This window comes from Lissotriton vulgaris, chromosome 9 (assembly GCF_964263255.1).
Source record: "Lissotriton vulgaris chromosome 9, aLisVul1.2, whole genome shotgun sequence".
NCBI classification, from domain to species: Eukaryota; Metazoa; Chordata; class Amphibia; order Caudata; family Salamandridae; genus Lissotriton; species Lissotriton vulgaris.
In genome coordinates this window covers 333,737,926-333,762,213 of record NC_141697.1, presented here as the reverse complement: position 1 = coordinate 333,762,213, position 24,288 = coordinate 333,737,926, and the positions used below count along the sequence as shown (strand labels likewise).

The 24,288-nt window shown below is 44.0% G+C and overlaps 1 protein-coding gene across 4 annotated transcripts in view; it reads right to left on the bottom strand.

The window, feature by feature from the left end:
- Positions 1–24,288, bottom strand: part of TTC7B (tetratricopeptide repeat domain 7B) — a 1,385,350-nt gene that overhangs the window by 833,504 nt on the left and 527,558 nt on the right. For all 4 annotated transcript variants that reach the window (XM_086937670.1, XM_086937667.1, XM_086937668.1 and 1 more), the window contains exons 10-11: positions 4,438–4,521; positions 1,556–1,660 (exon numbers count right to left, since the gene is read on the bottom strand). In XM_086937670.1, the coding sequence (XP_086793796.1) occupies positions 1,556–1,660; positions 4,438–4,521 (189 nt within the window). The remainder of the gene's footprint in view (positions 1–1,555; positions 1,661–4,437; positions 4,522–24,288) is intronic.

Genomic DNA, 24,288 nt, shown 5'->3' with positions numbered 1-24,288 from the left:
CCAATCCAGCTACCCCATATCTTATGAAACTTGTGGAAGCAACCCCAGCTACGGTAAGTGACCTTTTCAGCTGCCATGTAGAGGTCCATTTCCCTCCTCTATTCATGAATGAATGGTATCCCGAAGCCCCCCCCGCCCCCCACTCCCCCAATAGTCTAACCATATCCCTCTTGGCCACAATCAGCCGTAGGATACTAAAAGGAGTTTAAATCGTGGGGTATCAACATCACAGGGAACTCCCATAGGATACATTTCGGGTCATGCAGAATAGTGACCTTAAGGATCATCATAATCCCACTTTTTAAAGTTTTGGGCAGCGTTACTATCCTTCAATGCACTTGGGATAACGCCGCAGACTAATCAACCTTGATCATATGCTTTAGAAAAAAGAAACATGACAGCAAAAAATACGATCCTTTAAAACACAACCCAGAGTTCCCTGCATTTTTTTTATATTAGATGAATACACAAGAGCTAAACCTAATTCATCTACTCCTTCCCTGGAGTAGGGGATTCAGGCACATATAATACACTAGCTAACCTTTAAAAAGCACTGGGTACAAGCACAACATGGTTATTCACATTTGGAGTGGGATACTCCTTAATATCTTATCAGATTTCACAACCCATTTGGGTGATAGCTTTAGATATTAAACTATCAGTTTCAGAAATAATATAGAAAACAGAACTCGATTTGGGGTGTTGGATTGAACAACAAGTATAATAGCAAAGCTAGGCTCTAATGAGCTTCCTGCTGATCTAATAAAAAATGTTATATTATCTGCCAGATTAAAGAGGGAAGAGGGGCACTGATGCTTCTAGTATAATGTCCCTGTAACCTGTGTCACGTTATTAGGGTGTTTTCTGCTTGCAGAAATATGAACATGAAATGTGTAGGAGAGTTGTTAAACTTTTGTAGATAAATTGTAAAAAAATAAATTCTAACATCAGAAATATGTGGAGCGGTACATGTAAGAGAAATACTTAACTGTGCCTGTTGGATTTCTGAAAAGAAGACAGTGCCAACTACACAGGTATGCTCTTTGGAAAGGTGGTAACATGAGTTGAAAACAAATGCTGTCCTGAAAGAGGACAGTTACAACGGAAAGAAAATAGAGTAAATTCATTACTAATCTTGAAAGAAATATTTTACGGCATAAGTGTAGGTAAATTAAAGGGTTTTGGCTGCGTTTCTAGGTACCTACTCGTGCTATGCTTTTCTGCTTTTACGTTTGTTTTCTTTTAATTTTTTACTTGCAAATATGCTGGAAAACAATTTTAATATCTTCCAAAAGGATGATGCCCCAACAGTCTTATACATGTCAAATTAAGAATTTTTGAGAAACCAAACTGGAAAGCTTCACGGTATTGCAAATACAGTGCATGAGTGCCCCACTTTGTCAATTTTTGACTGCCTGTGCTGATTCTAGCCCACTCTGCTGGGCCACAGCTGTTCACTACGTCGATAATCCTCTTCAGTCTGGCACATGAAATAATGAAAACATCAGCTCATCCTGCAGCCCCGTGAAATCTGCCGCCATGTAGCCGGACTTACCCAGTGCAGAGATCCCATGCATAGCTTGGCAGCCAGGAGCGGAATGGTTGGATCATCGGGCTTTAGGCGGATACATTCCTTCAGGACCTTCACAGCTCGAGCAGACTGTCGAAAACAAGCAGGACAGATCATGAACACAATGTGGCTTTTCATGAAGCTCAGCAATCTTGTCTATAACTCTTGTAATCAGACTTTCATGTATTGGGTTGCTACAAAAGGTTGCATTATTAGGAATTTCCAACAACAAATGTAACTAGATGCAATCTTTGTGTCATGATGAAGAGGCATTGCTGGAAGAGTTGCAGGCTGGATCCCAACTGGACAGCAGCTCTTCGTGAGGGCAAAAATAATCAGACTTTGACATCATTGATCCAATGGAACCTTTCCTAGCATGATTCCGACTGAGGTAACCAAGATGGAGTCCCTGAGAGCTATCAAAGCGTGGTGAGAAGATAATGACAGTCTTCAGAAAGTTTACAGATGAGTGTATTCACAATATGCTAAATGCAAAGACCATGATTAGCCAATGCATTCTGTACATAGTTGTTGGATGTAGAACATTGTTACCCAAAATCTAACCCTTGCTTCCTCACTTTATTAAGCAGTTTAATTCAATGCATATCAGTGTCTCGACTGCTTTATCAGGCCAAATTGAGAATTTTTTTAAAACTTGTCAATTCCCTGCATTAAGCAATACATCATAAAATGGGCATTTCCCTCCAACAGCAAAAACCTAAACAGGACCTAAACCGAGACAGTATTGTAAATAGCAGTGCCAGCTTTACGGCGGTGCGACCGGTACCAACGCACCGGTTGTCAAATCTCAGGGGCATCATTTGTTTTCCGAAATCGGCACAGATCGCTTGCCGAAAAGCCTGCATTGTGATCACCGCTGTCCCTATTTTATTTCCATGACATTTCACATAGCGGAAATAAAAAAGGGACAACTGTTTTCACAAGATCACGTCATCAAAGATGACGGTTGGTGAGCTGCAGAGCATTTGTAGTGGATGGGACAGCTGATTACCGGGATCTGGCCGGTAGGCAAAGAAAACCTTTTCTATCAGTGACCTGATTATTGCAGAGCAATGTAGAGCCGAGCTCCACTCATGTATTAAAGGTCAGACTGGCTCATGGTAGTAATAATTACTATATTGGATGCTTTGGTTCATTTAGGGTTAGCACCTGGCAGACCAGTATTTTAATGACCCTGTGACACAAAATGTAAGGAAAATTGCTAAAGCTGTTTTTTCCACCTTATTAGTTCACAAGCTGGGAAAGGTGGCAGCCTAGTCCCCACAATCCTTTTTATGCACTTCTACCCCAGCTTTAGCACTTAAGTAAATTGCATGCAGATATGTAGCTACCATAGTTGTTGCAGGTTCAGTGTCACTGGGCCAACAGACCAGAGGGGCCCACTGAACCCTGATTATTGCTGTCTTTATAATTCAAACGGTCAGTGCTGTTTTAGGCCCGTGTGACCAGTGCCATCGCACTGCATGTCAAGGTCGAGGAGTTGCCCTTTGACATGCTAAGGCAAACTAAGAGCAGCCTGTAGAGATCTTTTTGAGCCTGCCATTTTTCAGGGAAAAATAACAGCTTAGTAACTCTGGTGGCTAATACAATCAATGGAGAGAGCTTTGATTGGTATACTTACAGTTTTGACTCATGATGAAGTAGCAGTAGTAATGTTCTCGCTGCAAACCACAAATTTGTATTTGTGTAGGTAGCTCAGAGGGGTACTGCTTTTGTCACAGAGATGTTTTTGTTATCTGATGTTCATAATTTACAAAACGTCTACTGTAGCACATTGAGCAACGAACTGACAACAAAACGCTGCATGCAAATTGCACTGCATAAAGTTTAGAATCATATTGTTTTTTTTCCTCAACGTTCACTATTCTAACATTGACAAAAGTGTCTCCTTTAGGTACTAATTCAATTTTATTAGTATGACACCCCAATCAGTGTGTTACATTTCAAATCATGTCTTTAATGGGCAGATTTACTAACACAGAAAGGAAGCAAACCTGATGCAAAGGGTTGTTATGGGGTTTACTTTCCAGTGCAAAACCTGAATTGTTGGAAAGTAGCCCAAAGGTAAGATAAGTAATACTATATGCTTCTTTGCATCAAGAAGTCATGCCATGTGGTTTTATATGGACATTCCTATGCCCCCACCAATGGATTCTGACTCAAATCTCTATCTACTCCTTGAGGTTGGAGAAAAGATTTACTTTCTCCAAACCTTTCCAACTTTGTACTTGAAAAGTGGTAAAGTGTTTGTTTTTCTAACCTCGGGCGAGGATTAATTCCTTGAAAGAACCCTCATTATAGTGCCACCACACTTCCGGTATGATTCAGTAAAGCTCTCTAACCTCATACCATCGTATTTAATCACTGCAAATTCACAAAGAGCAGAGACTCTACGTTTCAGGGTGAAAGGTGCAAAGCCAGCTGGTGAGTCAGAGTGCCGCAGTCTGCCAAACTAGGCTTGGTTGAACCAACTGCATTCTGTTTCCAAGGAGAAGCGTAGTGCAACAGCACAAAGTAAACACAGAGGTGCCACTGCAGATCAGGAGATCAATGGAGTGGATGTACAGGACGAGTTTAACATGGGGTGTGACGTTAGGTTCAGAGCAAAGCGAGCAAGACTGGAAACAGTGATGGGGAGTCAGATCGGTCAATGCATTGTGGGCCACCGTTTCGTCTTCAGCTTGTGAATGCCACATATTTCGATGGCATACAGGCACAGAGATTAGTATATTTTAAACTAAGTAGAAGGAACGCCATATGTTTTCCAGATGACGAGAACATAATGATATGGGCTTTCCCAACAAAAAGCAGAAAATAAGAAATGAAAATGAATTACTTAGACTTACCCTTCCAGATGCCATCAGGGACAATGCAAACTGATACCAGAGATGGAACTCTTCAAATGCAAATTTCATCGCTCTTTCTAAACACTAAAAACAAGAGAAATAAACACAAAGAAAAACGTTTAGTGCCATGAAAACCAAACCTACATCTAACTGAATACACTTGCAAAACAGATTTATCACAAGTAATAAATACGTTCATGCTATGCCCTATGTGTTCAAAAGTCAACTACGTAGCTTGGCTAACTGAAACATTTAACCAACTGGAATAATCCCATGACATGTGGCAGGGATGCATACCACTAAGACAATAATTTGTGAATATGATTTAAACCCATGCATGGTGTATGGAACATATTGAAGGCTAATGCAGGCTGCAAAATTAACCCCAGGTACAAATTAAAATCTTCTATAAAGAACATTTTATATACAGTCTGGCTAGCTTTGTTTCCAAGTGGTTCTAACAAAACCGATAAGTCGGATGGATAGCGTTATGGTCCTCAAGTGCTTATCAAAAAGAATGTTGGTAGAAGGCCTAGAGTAATGAATAAGAATACACGCTGTGAATCCATGTAGAGTTCCTCTGCTGTCAAACAGATCCCAATAGAAGGGTGTTTAGGCATAAGGGAAAATCTAAGGTTGTAAAGAAGATAGGGAAAGGGTCAGCTCAGCCAGGTCTGCTAGTTCTTCTCTGCAGAGTCAAGTAGATCTAACCTCCTTATTGGTCATTATATTTTGCCCATTCTGTCACCACCACCTATATACTGTCTAAATCTAAGCAACTAATTTTTACATTCTGTCAATCCCCTACAGGTTTATCAAGAAACGTATTTCCCAAAATATATCGTCACTTGAAGATTCAGATTTTGGTCTGAAATTGAAATCTCAGAATCATGTGGTGATACACCTCATGCAATCGACAGAACTATATAAAAAATACCATTAGCAAACTGTACTGTACAAATCCCATTACATTTCTTATCTGTTTTTGAATTCTTCAAACTAACTGTTCTTTATATTCTGCTGAACTTTGGCACACAAGCCGGCCCTTATATGTTGTCACATTCTGCCCAAATAATTAACTCCACACCATGGAAGGATACAAAAATACTAGAGACAAATCAGGTAATCCACTGGAAATACCAACGACTAAAATACCAAAACTTTCCTCATTCCTTTTCATTCCAATCACCCAGAAACTGGAATCATCTTCCAGACAAGCTCAGCTTTAATTCAAAGTTACTAGCATTCCGGAAAAGTTCAAAGACCCACCTTTCAACTCACACCCGAAGCTTGAAGGATAAGGTCCACATTCTACTCCCATAATATTGCCATATAATTGACTGGATCCTTCAGAGAATGAAGTCCCACTTGAACTCCATTATCGTCTGGTTTACCTATTTTGCAATATCTTGTAGTTTTATGTGAAGTGCTCCACTATCCACTAGTGTAGGTTTATGCAAAAGATCTATATTAATAAAAATAAATTCTAGCAATGTTACCAATCTTTATCTGCCAGTACATTCTAGAATTATAAGTAGCATAACAAGCATGCTGCTAGTTAACAGCATTAATTTCTAATAGGCTTGTGGAGCCCGAAGAGACAGTAAATACCATCAGGTTGTTTGTCTTTTTTCGGTGATGGGGTCTTGTTTCTCCATGTCGATTTATAGCAAGCGTACTAGCTTGATCTGTGATTGAAATCCATCAAGAGATCAAACAAGGCCTCTTCTACAGTCGTGTCAACTGCTTACAAAGCATAGTTGGATGTCTGGACATGATCTGTTGTTAACTTCTATGGTTGTAATCACATCCACTGTTTCTATCACATTATAGGCTTTCATAGTTTCTACTCCGATAAGAATGGTTGGCAGTGCTGAATAACCCACTCTTTCCAAGAAGTGTATGATGATAGAGGTGTGTGGGGGAGGGGGGGGGGCATTAATGACCTTGTGTTATAAATAATGAGACAATCACTAGCAACTGATTTTACATATGGCTAACAAATCAAACTGCAGGCACAACTGTAAACACAAATAAACACACTTTGGCTTTTAAGAAACTAACGTGGATGAAGGAACTTCCAGAGCACATGTGCATCCAGTCTAAACAACCCTAGCCTCAACAATCTTATGCCTTAGTCATGTGGCTTAACAAAAGCTCAATTGCAACTTGAAGGGAGAATGAACCCGCTCCAAAACGAAAGGTGAATATTATAAAATCAGAAATAGTCATCATGTTTTAAACAAAAATATTGCTAATAAAATATATATAAACTAGCATGTCATGCAAGTCCTATCAATTAAAAAAAATCTTTCCGTGGTTCATGTTTTTCTGGATTACTTTTCCATTTTTTTTTTATTACATTACAGAATGTTTAACTTTCAAAAAAGAACCTTGAAAATACAACTCGCTGAGGATTTCGGGCTGCTAATTGGTCTATGCCACACACCAAAACTGCGCCTGCAATGAAAGACTGCAGCACATTCTGCAAAACTCTAACAGTCAGATATATAGAACTGTAAAAGCATGCTTCGTCTTTCGAAAAGAAAACTCAGAAACAGATAATCAAAAACAGATGTTAATGTAAAAACGAGGAGTGTGCCTTAAGCCAGCATTTACTTTACTCAGGCATAATTTAGAAATATTTCAGAGATGAAGAAAACGTTTTCCGAACTATGCTGAGAAACTAGTATTGCTACAAATCCTGGGACTTGTAAAATATTTTCTATTTCTGCATGTGAATTTGGGAACAGGAAATAGTCTTGCTGATAAACTACTCTGTATTCAAGTGGCTTGATAAAAGTCGAGGAGTTGAACCAGAGTGATGAGGAGTTCCATGCTTCCGGAAAACAACGCTATGTGCTTTGCTTCATCTACTCAATCCGAAGAGATGAATGGCCTCAGTGAGACTGCAGTTCCAATCCTTAGCACAATGCAGAGTGGGAGGGGTCAAACACATCTTAGGTGTGTGCTTGTTACTCTTTTATAGTTGCACTGGGCTGGATTTGGCTGTTGGCCTACTTCCAGTATGGCGAACAGAACATCTCTTGTTACATTGTGTGATGGCTAACGCAACGTTGTGCTGTTCAAGTGTTAAAATCCAGTTGTTAAGAGGCGCCACCTCAATCACTGACAAAAGAAATCATGAGGCTTTTATGCCTGACAGGAGTCGCTGGGATTCATCGATTCATTTGACCCAACACTTCAAGCTGCAGCGGCTTAAGATGGGTGGAGGGATACTCCGCCCAACAGATCAGACCTCAGTCAGCTTGGCAGTGCACTCTTCTATGTGGCTGCGCCGCCAGGATGGTGTGCATTGAAGCTTCCTGCTGCTCAGCCAGTGTGAGAGTTGGTATTAGAATGCCTGGGTGCCTGTGTGGATGAGTGGTGACAGTTGGAGACTGGCTGAGCAGCTGGCAGGCTGCTCCTGGTGGGGCTGGAGTGAGGACTGGATTCTAAGGAACATCATACAAATTGACATTTGTATATATTTAATATCTTGAACCAGAGGTTAATAAAGAAACCTACAAAACTCTTCCTGGCTACCTGTCTTAAGATACAACATAATTTGGCGATGGGATGGACCTGGAATCAAGCGTACTTCAAGATTTAAAAGCTTTCTACAAGAGGACAAGGATAAACTACAGGAACTAAGAGTAACTACAGGAACCAAGAGATACTACTGAAACCAAGCATAAAAAAGTTAAGTGTCAAGTTTGGAGCAACAGGCAAGCCAGCCCCACCAGTGTCCTTGTCAACGGGCAGCCCCAAGCCTGGACAAGCGCCACTGGAGTCTTAAAAATCACTGTGATCCATGTGGATAATTGGTGGGAACCTCACCTAATCAACATCTTTAAAATTTGGTACATTCTACATCATCAGGGATATTGCGTGACAAGTTTTGGCATTTACAAGCAGTTTTGTTATCACAATGTGTGCACTAGAACGGAAATCGCAGCACACTGTGTTTTTCTGCCTTAAAATTGACTCTGTAAATGTAAATGTTAATGTAAATGTTTTTGAACTTGTATAGCGCACAGCTACCCGCAGTGGGTTTCCCAGCGCTTGTACGAATACCGCAAGGGAACCCTTCCTGGCTTTCCCTGTGAAGTGTCCACTCCTGGGCACCCCCATGGTGCAGACCAGGCATCCCTCGCATTGTGGGGGCCGTTGTGGAGACTGAGCAAGCTATTGCCCAGAGTTGCAGCGTGGGACCCATGATCAGAATAGGCGCTGAGGCGAGAATATCCGGTCAGGGGAATTAATGAGCCCGAGACCCGCCGGGGCAGGAATCGAACCCTGGTCCCTGGCCAGACCTCTGCTTCGAGGTCTGCCTGCTCTAACCATTGAGCCACACTTCTCCACAGAGCTGGCTGCCCTGTGTGTGCTTGCTTTGCTGGTAATGTACAGTGTTTTGTGGAACTTGTCCGCAGTGCCGGCTACTGAAGAGGGACTTAAGCGGTAAGAATGAAGAATTTTTTAATATTGGGAAAATACCAATATTATGGCTGCTTGTGAGGACTTTTGAGATCTGCTTCACTGTGTTATGTAGAGAACATTCTTATCCTGGAAATAAGACTACCTGTTTCACCGTACAGCTATCTTCCTGCATGTCAAGAAAGTATTGTTTTAGAAAGTCTGGCACAAGAACCGGCAGCTATTGGACCTTGTTCTGTTTTCAGTTGTTCAGAGGCTATTTGGTTTTGTACACCTCCGGTGTCACTTTGCCCTTACAAGACAAGGAGCTATCTTGTGTGCCCGGCTAACTGTGAGTACTTTGCTTAAATTTTGGGTATTTCTATTGTGCGGTTGGTTTGACTTAAAGTGGTGCACAGTTTCTACAGCGTGAGACAAGCATTTGTTTGACACCCTTCAAACCAGCCGCAAGGCGACATCGAAGGAGTTAGACAACTTTACAGTTATTGCAGAGGCCGCCGCACCCCCCCCCCCCCCCCGAAGGGGGGAGGCTCAAGGGCCGGCGCCTTAACCCACGCCGAGCCCCAGTGGAAGAACCGGTTCTGGGCGCCCAGAAGCGGCAGGAAGGCTCAACACCTCTCTGGGGAACATCCTGTTGGCACTAAGGAACCCCCAGCCAATAGGGGGGACTGCATGGTACAAACCCCCCAATGGGGGGGCAGCTGCACGGAGCTGACGAACAGAAGGGGGGGATATAAGCCACCGCTCGCCCCAGATAGCTCCTAATTTTCGTGGAGCGGGGGAAGCGGCGCACCTGAATTTTTGGAAAAGACATCGGAATTTCTGCCTCAAGGTGAAGCGCTGTGAGGCAAAGCCATGCGGGGAAGACTTCTAAAAGGAGGAGAAAAGGGCCCGAAGTTTGCCTGAGGAAACTTGGCAGGTGGCCGGGAACACGACGGAGGCAAGGTGCGCCCGCTCACAGCCCGCCCGGGGGGAAGTTTGCAGTCGGACCCCCCCCCCCCCTCCCCCTCCACTCGAGTAGTGATTCGGGGCTGCGGCGATGCGGTGGCGAGTCCCTGCAAGACGGGGAGGCTGCGCTGCCGAGCAGTTTGTGGCTAGCTGCCTTTTCAACAGCCCTTTCATACTGAAGAAATAGTGATCGCTTTCAATCTGATTGCCCCCGAGGAGACCAGCCGAGCACCTCGATGGGCCGAAGGAGCGAGCGTTGAAGGTGAGCAGACTCATTAGGCGCTCGGAGAGAACAAGAGACGAACCTGGGGCAAAAAGTGGAGCACAACTTTTTAACTGAGGCGCAGGCCCTCTCTGCATCGACCGACTGGAGCATCGTGGTGCCGACGAGGGGCACGGAACCTGCGGGGCCACGTGGGAGAACGGAGATGAGTGCGGAGGACCAAGGCCCAGCCGCCCCCGACTGGAGCATCGTGGTGCTGACGAGGGGCACGGAACCTGCAGGGCCACGTGGGGGAACGGAGATGAATGCGGAGGATCAAGGCCCAGCTGCCCCAGCGCGCGTAGTGCCGCTGGACGGAGGGCAGGAGCTGCCTATCCCCCCCCCCACACCATCACAGGAGTACGGCTGGAAACCAGAAAAAAGAGCGGCTGTACGGCCCTAAGTCATCAAAAAAAAAAAAAAAAAAGAAGAGGGAAGAAAACACGGAGGCTCACCGACGCCGCGCAGGGTCGCGTTGCCGGTGGAGAGGCCCGCAGCGCCAAGCAGGAGCCGCCCGCATTCCGCTCGTGAGCCAGTGTCCACTCGCCCCTCCGGTGAGCAGTCCTCACAAAGGGGAGAGGGCGCGAAGGCTGAGCAGGCGGGCCAAGTGATGCGTGGCACCAAGGAGCAGAAGACCGAGGGGCAACTGTGATGGAAGAGCCAACGGTCCGGAAGGAAGAACGCCGTTTCGCTTCCCCTCAAGGACAACGGTAAGGGCGCAATGAGAGAATGTATGTAATAAGACAGGCGTGCAGCGGCAAGTCAGAAACCACAAAACAAAAACAAAAAACAAAAAAACAAAAAAAACAGAAACAGGAGGCATATTTGGTGGCAGACTGATTGCCTGTTTGGGGGAGAAAGGTGTTGAATACAGTAAATTAATGCATCACGGGGACAACGATGCGCTAGAGGGGCCAAGATTTCCCCTACTAACAACCGCCGTCGCATAATAGGCGCACCACAGTAAGTGCCGGCCCCGGGCTTACACGACATCCGAGGGCCGGCGAGGCAAGTTCGGAGGTGCGTGGTACTGGTATACACATACGCGCATATTTAGGCCTCAGACGAGAGGGCAATAGAGCGAGGCCCGTGTGTCTTCTTTGGATAATGAATATGCAAAAAAGTTTAATTTTTCATAAAGTAGTGAACACTCCAGTCGGCTCATAACACTCTTTTGGCGGAATGAAGGTTGTGTGGGGTAAAAAGAGTCAGCGGTGTATGGGTTTGATCAGCCGACCCCTGAGCGGAGTGAGGCGGTTGTGGCCCCTCCCCCCCCCAAGCAACGGGTGACGAGCGATACACAACACCGGCAGGGGCTAAGTGGGGGAGCTCAAACAAGGAGGAGCGCTAGAGGGAGTGATCAAAGGTAAAGTATAGATTGGTCTGTCCTGCTGAGAAATCGATATAGCAGGGGGGCGGGGGGCGTGGGTCAAGACAAAGTAGGCAATTGCAATTTCCCGTTAAATGTACGGACGATAGCAGGCGAAGCCATGCGAGGTTACAAGGGGTCTGTTAGTTTCAGAAAGCAACGAGGAAATGGATAGCACAGAGGACAAGGGGACCGCAACTGCAACAAAAAACCCAGCAGACGCGGGTTCGAGTCTCGGGTATAGCAGGTCATGAATTAACAAGTTAATATTTTCGAGCACTGATAGTTGTGGAGCAAGTTCCCACGAGTTAAAAAAAAAAAAAAATGAATTAGAATAAATGTAGCAAACAGCGATCATTCATGTTTTGTATGTTGGTAGGCTGTGCTACTTAGGAAAATCCTCAATGCAGCTGATAGGCGAAGGAGTTATGCACCCTAATGTTGCAGCAAACAACCCGTTGGTTTCCATACGCCGCGCTTATGCAGAGGCACGGAGTAACTTGGTGCCGCTGCCTGCATGCGAAGGGCAAAAACGGGCCCCTCGCCCTGATCGTCACGGGGGGATTTGTAAAGCGCACGTTCAGACATGCCTACTGGCGCTAAGGTAGCAAACGGGTTTTAGAAAGGGCCAAGGGGGCTCGTATACCTCGCCCAGAGATAGTTATATGCCGCAAACGGCACAACTGGAGCACAGGGACAAATTCACAAAGTCCAAGCCGTTCGGTAAACTTGAGCAGGTCCTGCAACAGTGCAGTTAAGGAGCCGAGAAGGGGTTGCGAACATATAATGCGGCGCTACGTGGCCTTATTTCACTATGATCTGGCCGCGTACTCCTCGCCCTTGGCGGCGTGAGCGTCCGTACTACCCTCCACACGCAACGGAGTTTTGAAAAAGTTGTGTGTGGAAGTGCCACCAATCATGTTTATGAATTGCTTGCTCGGATAGAAGTGTCCGCCACTGTGTAGCGTGTGATATCTCATAGTGAGAGGGTCAAATCCCAACAACCTTTCACCTTTCCAACATCGATGCATTGGGTTGGGTAACAACAGCGATGCGTTACGGCATGCGAGTGACTTCATATGGTCAATCGTTCAAGTCAAGCACACATGGGGGGCATTTACCACGTGGTTTCCCCTTTCACGTGGGAGCTGGCAGGTGCAACCGGGCTGTCTGCCAGGCGGGCCAGGAGAACACGCCTATCTTCAAGAGAACGGTTGCGGGTGACGCGTCTTGGGGGGCTCTCCCGAAGTGCATTGAGCTGTGCTATGTCGCGCCTGGCCAAGCACATGTCGCTTTCTCGTAGTAGCCACAGCACTTTGTGGTTTCTTACGGGCATAAGCCTCGTCTAACCTCATGCAGTACAAGGACCACATTCAAGGTGGTAATGTTTTGTTCCCAAGTCCCGCCTCCGAGGTTGGTGTCTAGCAGAGGAGATAGGAGTGAAACTCAACACGGATTGCCCAAAAAAGGGGGGCAGGGGCGGTGGCGAACATTCCGCATACCGGTGCTAAATACCAGATGCTTAGGGCCACGGCTACGGCATGTGAGTTACCGACCTCTCGAAGATAAAAGGCTGGGACTAGACTACTCGGACTTCAAAGGGCGACTGTGGAGCCAAACTCAAACCACAGCAATGGCCACATGAATGCGCGTGGCCTCTAGATCCGGGCACAGAAGCTTGCCAGCACCAGGGTGCTCATCCCCACCTGGGCAGTCACTTTGCCCCAGGGGCACACATTCGGGCAGAGGGCGGATCACGACTATCCAATAACCCGTCGCGCCCGGCCCACCATGAAGTGAATGTGTTAGGTCGACCGGCAACAGCGAGGGGGATAGTTACAAGTGGGCAAATTACAGAAAGGCAGACGCTGAGTACATGAGAACATGGCGCGGCCTAATAAGGCCACAGGAAGGAGTCCAGGCAGTGGGCAGGTTTGAGCATACCATAAACCACAGTCCAGCCTCGACAAGGAGGCTCAAAACATCCTGTGATTCTGGGCAAATCACTTAGTCTCCCGGGCCAAAGGGAAGGACTGTTGCGCGGTGTGCGAGTGGCCCGAGCGCAGATCCTGGGCCCACCCCAGTGCGGGTACGGGGGCCGGGCTCACAAATAAAGGGAAAAAAGCACAAGGCCGTCTCAGAATATGTATGGCGGTGTTCACCTTGGGTTTGCCCTGGTCGCCTAGAACTATTCGGCCACGTCCGAACCTAGCTGGCGGAAGAAAGGATGAGAGTCAGTGAAGTGCCGTCCGGTGGCGCAATTGCGCATGTAAGCCACAATAATCACGGGAGCTGGGGGGAGCCGCAGGAAGACGTGCGCCTCCCTGCGGCGTAGCGGAAATTGTTACAACGGATGGCTAAGGAGACACACCAACAGGGCGGTGTGTAGAAGTAGGCCACTCATTTTGGGATGCAGCACGGCAGGGTGAGGTGGCCGGGCCAAGGAGGGGAGTAGCGAACGGAGACGGCGCTCGCGGCCCAGACCCGGCCGGACGGCAGGGCACAAAAAAGGTAGCGAGTTGGGCCTAACTCCTTGGAGAAGCTACCCCTCCCTACACGCAAAGGGCGTGGGTGACCAGCCAAATGGTGGTCCCAGAGGTAACACGACAATGAGGACTACCAAGGACCAACAAAAGAACTGGTTTGGTAGGCGTGCCATCTACGAACTGAATGTACCACGATATGATCTGCACAATACGATTATTGACATGTTTAGGACCCAGATATGATTTATGACAATGATGACGACATGTGTGATTTATGACCCAGATATGATTTATGACAATGATGATGACATGTATGATTTATGACCCAGATATGATTTATGCAAATGATGACATGTATGATTCATGATCCAGATATGATTTATGACTATGGCGATGGCATGTATGATTTATGACCCAGATATGTTGTATGACATGTTTATGACCCAGATATAATTTATGCGATATTGTGTTCACATGTATATGACCCAGATATGATTTATGATCCCAATAAAACTGCGGCCAACAACCACCACAACAACTACGACCTTGTTGGCTAAGTGTATTGGGATAACAGGGGTATTGGTCTTGGGGTAGATACTTCCCACGGTATGGGGGAGTGCGGGGGTTAAGACCACTCATCATTATTAAATAAAAAAAGGGCCGTGTGGCACATGCTTAAATTGCTCGTGCGCCACTTACCGTTTCTTGTGGTCGCGTGAAGGGCTGCTGTCACTTCATAAAATGTGCGAAGGCATGCTAGGACGTTTTGCAGCACAGACGCACCGAAAGCCACTCTACATGTATGTCATCAGTGTGCCGCCATATTGTGGCTGGAGACCTCCCACAAGCCAGGGAGTTTATGGTAGTTCCCACACTGTCTCTTTTCACGTTCTTCCAAAGGCGAGCTGTGTGGGAAGATCCTGGCGCATAGCAAGACTCGTTACGACGTGGGATCCCTTTGTTCTGCGGCTCTGCACGAGTATTGGACAAAATGGTATAGCTACAGTGTTTGGTGGGATTATTTGGTTTATTTTCTTCGGACTTTGACACTTGAGTTGTTTTTTTGCATTAGTCAAATCTGTTTCAGACACTGGGGTCTTTCATCAAGTTCTGATGCCTGTAATCTCGGAGGTCTTCGCGGACAACTTAATGCTATTTCTCAGTCTTATGATGTTTATTTTGCTCTGTTGTGTTACCCTAATGGGTCACTATTCACATCGACACTATCTTTCATGCCGGTATGGCATGGCTGTGTACACGTGCTGTTAGGTGTTCTGTTTTCTTCGCATGTGGGGTGCACAAGGCCCAGGGTTAAATTTCTCGGGTGAGATGTCACTCACCGGCGATGGGTCAAAGGTTTGTAATTACAGGAGTATAGATAAAGAGTTTTTGCATTCTTTAGTGTTTTCTTAGTGATGCCACAGTTTATTTTCATTTACATATGGTTGGGCCTTGAATTTTAGTGGGTGGCAGTCACCTTGTACTCCCTTACATTAGGATGGTTCTGGTGTTTCTGGGTCCATGTGTTGGTCACCTTCTACATACTTTTTGTGTGTGGTGTATAACGTGTGTAAGTCGCAATGGTCTACATGTTTGGTCTCTTTTGTGTGTAAGTCGCCATGCGCTGCATGTCTTGCAGGTTGCGTGTAGGTCGCCCTGCGCCTCACATGTTGTAGTCTTGTGTATAAGTCGCCCAGCGCCTCACTTATTTTTGTCTTAGGTTTAAGTCACCCTGTGCCTCACGTGTTATTCAGCGTAAGTCGCCCTGCGCCTCACGTTGTTGTTGCTGTGTGTAAGTCGCCTCACGGAGTTTAAAGTGTGTGTAGTTCACCTTGTGCTACACGTGTGCCTCGTCTCTCCCTTATCTGGGTTGGTCTTTTGGGTTTTGTCCCTTACGTGTTGGTTTCACCCTTTTTGCCGGTTGTGGTTTTAGGTGTTTGTCCTGGGGTGTGGCCCACCCTTCACTACATTTTTGAACAATTGATTATTGGGAAGGATGGGTATATTGCTTGTCAATGTTTTATTCTTGCTTGCCAATATTTTCCTTTTCCTTCAGGTTATGAAGTGTTCTGACTCTTGTGAAGTTGCATTTAGTTTTGCATCCCTGAGTTTGAACCTTTTCTACGCCTGTATATTTTCTTGTCTTGTTTATAGTTATTCTAATGTTTTTCACTCTTTCATTCTTCATTTAAAAAGAGGGGGACAATGTTACATTAGTCTTAGTGTTAATGTATGTTTCCCTGCCTAGCTGTCTCACTGCTGCTCAGCCAGTGTGAGAGTTGGTATTAGAATGTTGAGGTGTCTGATGCGTGGAATGCCTGGGTGCCTGTGTGGATGAGTGGTGACAGTTGGAGATGGGATTAGCAACAGGCAGGCTGCTCCTGGTGGGGCTGGAGTGAGGACTGGATTCCAAGGAAATCATACAATTGGACATTTGTACATATTTAATATCTTGAACCAGAGGTTAATAAAGAAACCTACAAAACTCTTCCTGACTACCTGTCGTATGATACAACACAGTTGTTAAGAGGAGTGCTCCAAAAGGGCCACCTCAATGGTAGGCAAAATAAATCATGAGGCTTTTATGCCTGACAGGAGTAGCTGGAATTCATTTTCCCTGCACTGCAAGCTGCAGGGGCTTGAGATGGGTGTTGGGATACTCTGCCCAACAGATCAGACCTCAGTCAGCTTGGCAGTTCACTCTTCTATGTTGCAGCGCCAGGATGGTGAGCATTGAAGCTTCAGATGACCCCACTGAACAGATGGGCTGCTCAGGTGGAAATTAATCAAAATCAAGTGAACATTTTTGGGCCCCCAACGTCAAGTGAACATTTTTGGGCCCTCCAACGTCAAGTGAGCATTTTTGAGCACCTAGAAAGCAGAACTCTTAAGAGCGCCCAGAATCCAAATGTGCTACGGGGCTGATTCACCCAAAAAGAAATCCCTAAATGACTCAGGCGGAGGCCTCATTACGTGCACAATTGTGACCTACTATGCATAAATTTAGTTTACCATTTGTACATTCTGATTGTCAGTAGAAACGCGGGTGAATTGATCAGAGAACTGCAAATGAAGGAACATACACACAGCCCTTACTTTGTGGGTTTTTACAAATAATTGTAAATTAATTTCTTATACTTCCCATTTAATTTCCATAATAGATAGTTCCTGCATGCAAGTGCTGTGAATTAGGTAAATGGTCATACATTGTAATGTGTGGGCGTCAATAAAAAAAATTCTGAAATGTACGACTTTTTCTGTGAACCAGAAGTCTATGGTAGAGGGAACAGTCCAATTGAGCAGTTCAATTGATTCCTATGGAGTGACACTCTCCATTTCCTAAGATCTGATCCAAATTCATGCACAAGTCGATTGTGATGACAGACCCTTATAAAAGAGTAAGCTGGAATTAGAAGTTTTGTAAAGCAAACATTAGGTTGAGGAACACATTTTAAATTGATTGTCCTCAAACAAGCCAATATTTTGGAAACATGGCAGAAGCAGCTGCTTGGTTCCAAAAGTACTCAATCCGGTTATACTTGTCGGACAGTAATGGGTTTTACAGACAGCTGAAGGGGAGAGCACACAACTTCTTTTGTCACACTGGCAGCCTGCGCAATTCCCCAGAATCATTATTCATTAGACAAGGGCCCCCGCAAAGGCAATGTTTGGCGAGCAGGCATTTCCGTGGCCAGAGAATAAAGGGTTTATGTGGCAGCACATTCAGAGTTTGGGCAGGCCCTTGATATCTCTGCTTTTCGAGATTAATACATTGAAAACTAAAAGAATATTATGCAACTCTCATCAGAAGAGTTAATACCAGAACTTCAAAGCTGCTACGACTATCACCCAAAACACTATCTTGGTAAATTACGTTTTCAAATAAAATAGAGGCTCTTCTCAACTTAAACTATGACCTCCATTTGTTAGAGTCTGAAGGCTGCTATAAAAGTGGAAATTATATCTTATGCTTTTTGGCAGAGCAGCATTAGTTTTTTTTTTTTAATTACCATATTGCCTAAGTTTATTTTTCATTTCTCAGCTGCGCCCTGCATTCTACATGCAACCTTAGGAAAATTAAGCCTATGATTTCTTCTTTTCTGTGGCAAGATTGCCCAAATTGGCACTAAACACTTTATATTCTCATACCAAAGAAAAATGACTAGCACTACCTAATTAAAAAAAAAATACTACTATGCATATTTTGCACAATAACCTTAAGAATAGTGCAACATTTGAACTCATTATGATAATGAATTTATGGAGATTCTGTTGAAACATTAATAACATTAAGCATACTCTTAGATTAATAAAATCACAAAAAGTGTGTTACAAGGTAGAGATTTTTTTTAAACCCCAGTTTTAAAGGAATTTTGGAATCACATACATTTAGTCAACCTGCCTCAAGGACTTAAGCCTTAAACAAATTAAGAGACTATTGATAAAGTAATTCTAACAACATAGAAATTAAATGGTTTCCCCAAAGTAATCGATTTCATGATTGGAGATAGGTGGAAAACGTAGGGAGACATAAGGGCAAGCAAAAGGAACGGATAACAAATGCTACAACGATCTTATATTGTTGTATAAATAGGAATGGATAACAAATGCTACAATGATCTTATATTGTTGTATAAATAGGAATGGATAACAAATGCTACAATGATCTTATATTGTTGTATATTTTACCCTCAAAATGATACCATCAACAAGAAGGAATACATTTTTAATGTGAAAGAAAATGTGTCATTTTGAAAAGCAGGAAGCTGGAAACAATACCTTATGAAAGCAAAGGAAATACATGTATTTTAAAAAAAATGTCTACTAAATGGGAGCAACTGAAACATATTGTGTCATCATCAGAAGTATGGATTAAAATTAATGAGCTTAATAGGTCTACTTTAAGAAGAAACAAGTTTCAGAAAATATATTTTTTTCGAAGTGATTGATTTACTGTATTCCAGCTAATTTTAATAGAATGTATCCAGAATGCTCAATAAACTGCTATAGATGTGAATCTCTAGATGAGATTAATTCGTGACACATTATTTGACAGTGTCCTAGATTTTACAATTTTTTGTGAAAAAATCTAGCCAGGTCTCCCGATCCCCAGACGATGTTATGTGCTATCTAAGGATGCAGACATCTCTCATTATCCACCAGACAGCACCTGCTGAGCTTGTCTCCCCTGGTGTTCAAGGATGCAGCCAGATGGTTCATCATCATTGATATGCCCTGGCACTCCCGCCAAATCGAGGGGCAGACCTTTTGGCACTGGACCGGGGACTCCACTCTGCCCTGAATTTTGAAATACTACATTGCAGTGGTGTTGACCATAGTATTCTGCACCAGCTACCCCTTTGTGGATGGCAGGAATGCCCGCAACTCATGCAGATTGATGTGGAGTGAGATTCCCGTAGGAGACCTGAGTTCTCTGATCTCTACCGCTTCCAGATGACCTCTCCAACCCAGCAGAGAAGCATCCATCACAACTGTCAGCTCTGGGTGGGGTAAGGAGAGGGACCTGCCGCTGGGCCAACTGTGGTAGAGTAGCCATCACTGCAGATCGTTTGGAGTCAAAGCCTGGATGACACCTGACAGGTTGCCTTGGTGATGTGCCCACTGGGACTGCAGATTGCACTCCGGAGTCTGCCACCGTACCAGAGACCAAACATCTGGACTCGTTGCAATGGAGGGATGGCCCTGAACTGTACCGTGTCCAAGACACCTCTTATAAAAGGAAGCCTTTGCAATGGAGTTAGGTACGAATTTGACTCATTCTTCTAGAAATACAATGATATCAGGAGGTTTGCTGTAGTCTGAAAGTAGTCTCAGACTAACTGTGGGGAACCCACCTTACAAAGCCAGCCGCCAAGGTAATAGAAAACAGGTAATTTCGATCTCAGAAGATGGGCAGAAACCATCTCAATCTCTTTAGCGAAAATGCAAGGTGCACTTGTGAGGCAGAAAAGGAGCATTGCAAACTGAAAATTCTCTGGGCCTATCTTGAACCTAGGGCAATATGTATGGGACTGAGGATGGATATTTGAAAATACACATGCTGCGGGTCAAAGGCAACATTCCAGCTGCTCAAAATCAGGGAAGACAGAATCTGGCCCACCATGAGGATTTTGAATTTGTCCCTATTTCAAAATCTGGAAACATCCCGATGTCTGATTCAGAGAGTAAAGCACATACTTTTTTTTTTTAACAGAGTTTTATGTAGCCCAAACTTGATTCGAGACATCGGGTATCAGAGCGCTTTACACGAGTACCAGTTGCGCTACAGAAGAGCACATTCCCTATTGTTAGGCACAGGGACGTTAAGTGAGTTGCCCAGAATCACAGGATGTTGCGCGTCCTTGCAGAGACTCAAACCTGGTTCCCCAGATTTGAGGGCGACCGCCCTACCCGTTAGGCCACCTCCTCTCCTTGTATTTGAATGGACAGCTGTGCCTCCGAGAGCCGCTCTGGTGTTTTAGGAAGGTGTGGTGAGGCAGAAAGAAAAGGTTAGGGTATAGCCTAGCTGAACGATTTGAAGGACCAATTTCTCAGACGTGATGGATCGCAAAACTGAGAGAAATGCTGCATCCCGCCTCCCAAAAGATAGGTGGACCATTAATGGCAAAATGAAGTAGCTCGAAGGCTGTTGCCACAGGGGAGAGGAACCGGGAGGACTGATGCCCATGGTGACCTGTGCGTTACATGCCAAATCTGTGACCCTGGCCTTGAAAGGACTGAGTGACGGGCATTGTCTGTAAGCGAACTCCCTGGAGTTGCATTGGAATTTTATGAACAGATATTAATTCTTCAACTGAGTACAAATCATCATTAAAGGTAATTCTTGCATTTAAATCACCTAATAATAGCATCACTGAATCTGTAGTTAAATTCATATGTCCATTTGAGTCCCCTATAAATAGACTGTATTGCTCTTCATTGTACTTCCTTTCAAACAAATTCACATTCACATTTACCCAGAGCAAATACTAATTATTCACAGTATTTTGCTATAATTGAATCTTGCTTTTTGAGCCCAATCACAACTTGAAACTAATTGAGTAACATTACAAACTATTTTTGGAGAAACTAAAGTTAATAAACCACCTGAAGGGCATCTATGAGAATTTGCTTATGCAAAAGACTTTACTTGGACAAGTATATCGAAAATTAGTGGTTACCTGCACACACACATTTTTGGAAAGCATATCACGTAATTTTCTGCTAGAATTGTATCCATCTTCCCTAGTTTTGTTTTTTTAGATCACTTGTAGCAGTGCTAGTTTAAACTAAATAGCTTCAGGGATTGCAGGGAGAGTTTATCCTAGTCCACATCGCTTAAGAACGTTTCCTTATACTCATCTAGATTTAAATACTCATACAAATTCCTTATTTGTATTTCTTGAACTCTGCCTTCCAGTTCTCTATTTTGCACCCTTATTCGCAGTCCTTCATTATTTTTTTGATAATCAAATTTATTAGGTTTATAAGAACAGAGAAAATTCATTGGTTGCAGTTCATTAAGTACGAAAGGGAACACGACAGGATAAATTGATGACAGAAATAGGGTTGGTCCATCAGAGTCTAACACATCAGACTGTACAGTGGATACAGTGTGCCATGGAGTAACAGGAAAACAGATCGTCATGGTGGCAGCATATTAAACCATTTACCCCATACTTTGTTGAATAAATCAGGATCCCCGAGCTTCAAATGGGGCCTCCTCCTGGATCCCACACCAGTCCACTCCCCTCCTCCATCCCTGTACAGTAGGTGCCTTAGCCTGTGACCAATGCGCTACTATGTCCCTCTTGGCCACTGCCACAGCTGTCCCCAAGAGGCGCTTGTCCATCCTAGAACCATCCAGGCCATCAAAGACCCCCAACAGCATACGCAGTGGATCGTGTGGAACCTCCCACCCCAAGGCCTGCGTAAGTCCTTCATTATTAATGTTTATTAATTTTCCTGTAGACTTTCCCTCTTCCCATACATCACTGATTTGATGTGCATGGCACTTCAAAAAAAGGTTTAATTGTTGTTGCTCTATTTTTAGTAAATTAGATTAACTTGATTCCTCTACATTTAGTTATTTTCCAACATTAATAATCAATTCCTATACTACCAAGGAACATAGGAATATCTTTAATTACCTCCCTACCATCCTTATTCCTTGTAAAATAGACTTGGCTTAAATCTTGAAAAAACTGAGGGAACTACATTTTTGAAAGAACTTAATAAGTCCTCTATTTTTTGGTCTCAATTTTCACTTTTTTTTTCTTTCCTTGAGGATATCAATATGGATCCACACATCATTTTCCTACTCATGTTCTCGTGGGCTTTTACTTCTTGCCTATCAATCTATTTACTCATAAGAGGTTGATTTCGTACTTCCCTACTGGGCGGGTTATTACTATCGTTGGTTTGTTTTAGAAGACTCGCTTTTGTATACTCTTCTGTTCCGAACTTCACACATCACAGGTGACATCTACTTCCCTAATTTTTTGTTCCACTCCCCCATATTCACTTTTACATGCTTCATTTTACCTGATTTTTCAACAACATGGCAAATATTCCCCTTAGATACTACTTGTAAAAGACACTTCTCCCTGCTTCTCAAGTTTTTTCTTTACATTTGCCTTTCTGACTTACTTTACACCTGTTCTATCTAGAAATGGGATCCCTTCATTCATGTATTTATATCTAGAGAGCCTCTTCTATAAAAAAAATAAAAAAATACAGTAGTCACTCTTTTGACCAACATTGACCTATGAAAGATGAAAACAGAGTTTACACAGGTTTCAGCTGTCCTGGTCTCCTGAGATTTTTGTTCTGCTTTTATTTTTCCCAAAGAGGGCATACATGAGGTTATCTCTCCTAATGCCATTGCAATGATCTTTAAGATGCACACCTGATGTTTTACTGTGGCGTTTTTTAAACCTATTGACTTTAGTACGCCATGTAGATTTTTCTGCATTAGAAGCAGCACATCTAACATTGATGATAATGCAGTAGGTAATATTTCTAAAAAAGAAGACATTGTTTGCTTCTATTGTCAGCATTTGCTAAGTCCTGGGTATTTTTTACGACTTTACTTTGGTACAATTTTCTATTATCCTGTAAACAGTTCAAAGAGAATACATCCTTAGTACTGATTGTAGCATTCGAGCTACCCATAGTATTCTGCATCTCAATTAACAGTTTATGAGTAGATGATATTTGTGGGTCTAAAAGATCTTTATCCGAGGATGAGGAGTAAGAAAGTGACTTCTTCATGGATATCTCCCCTTTTTTTGGTGCTTTGAACATTAGGGGAATCACCCCTATTTACGACTATAAAATGCTTTTAGACAACCTTTTTAATGGATGGAGCCAATGACTGTACAGACAATGCACTGATTCCACCTTTAACGTCCTCAAATGAAATTGACTGATCTCCCAGATTGCTGTTGCTGTAACTCAAAGAGATATTATGTGTAAGAATCTTCGCCATTAGGGTACAAGTGCCCTTTACCCCTGTAGTAGAAGTTGATTCCTCCTGCCCGTTCCTTCCTATGTTTCTTCGCTCCTTTGTGTGTAGTGGCAATTTAACTGGCATTTAAGTGTGTGCAGGTAATTCACACACATTTTTATTAAGACCATACGAAAGGTTAAAAAAATATAGAACAAGTTGAAAGCTCAACTCACCTCCTACCATATCCCAAAACTAACCACTACGAGTGCAAGATTCCGCTTGACTCTCTGATTGGCTCATAGTATCAAAGTGTTGCCGCCTTCTCTTCAAATATAATCCTTAAAACTTAGACTTGTGGTGCCATATATACCATTTAAATGCTTCCTGGTTAGTTGCTTACCTTGGGCCTGAATCAGCCATGGGTGGCTTGCCTAACTGCCCGCGCAAACTCCCTGCCCACGAGTCATGGGGCCCCAGACTCTGGACACTAAATCAAACTATATGGACTATTGGCTGATTAGGGCTGCTGAGGAATGCCGATTCAACCCCGGCACCGACCAGTCCCAATGCACTCTGCAATAAGCCCAAGCCCTTCCCGCTCCCCAGGGGAGGCCAGACAATGGAGCTGAGTCAGGCGGGTCCCTAAATCACACAAAGTAGCCAAGTTATTCAAAACACAGAGCTTAAAGCAGCAGCCGAAGGGAGTGGCGTCTTAAGGTACCTGGTTGTTCCTCTGCTTTGCTCTTCACGTAGGACAGAGATAATCATATTGTATTTTCGCTATGTTAGTCTGGTGTCTGCAGTAATGTTGCTTCAGCGATGTTCGTCATTACGCAGACAGAAGAGCACAGAGATGGGTGAAGGTGAGTCAGAAGTGCAAGAGTAGGGCACAAGTGTA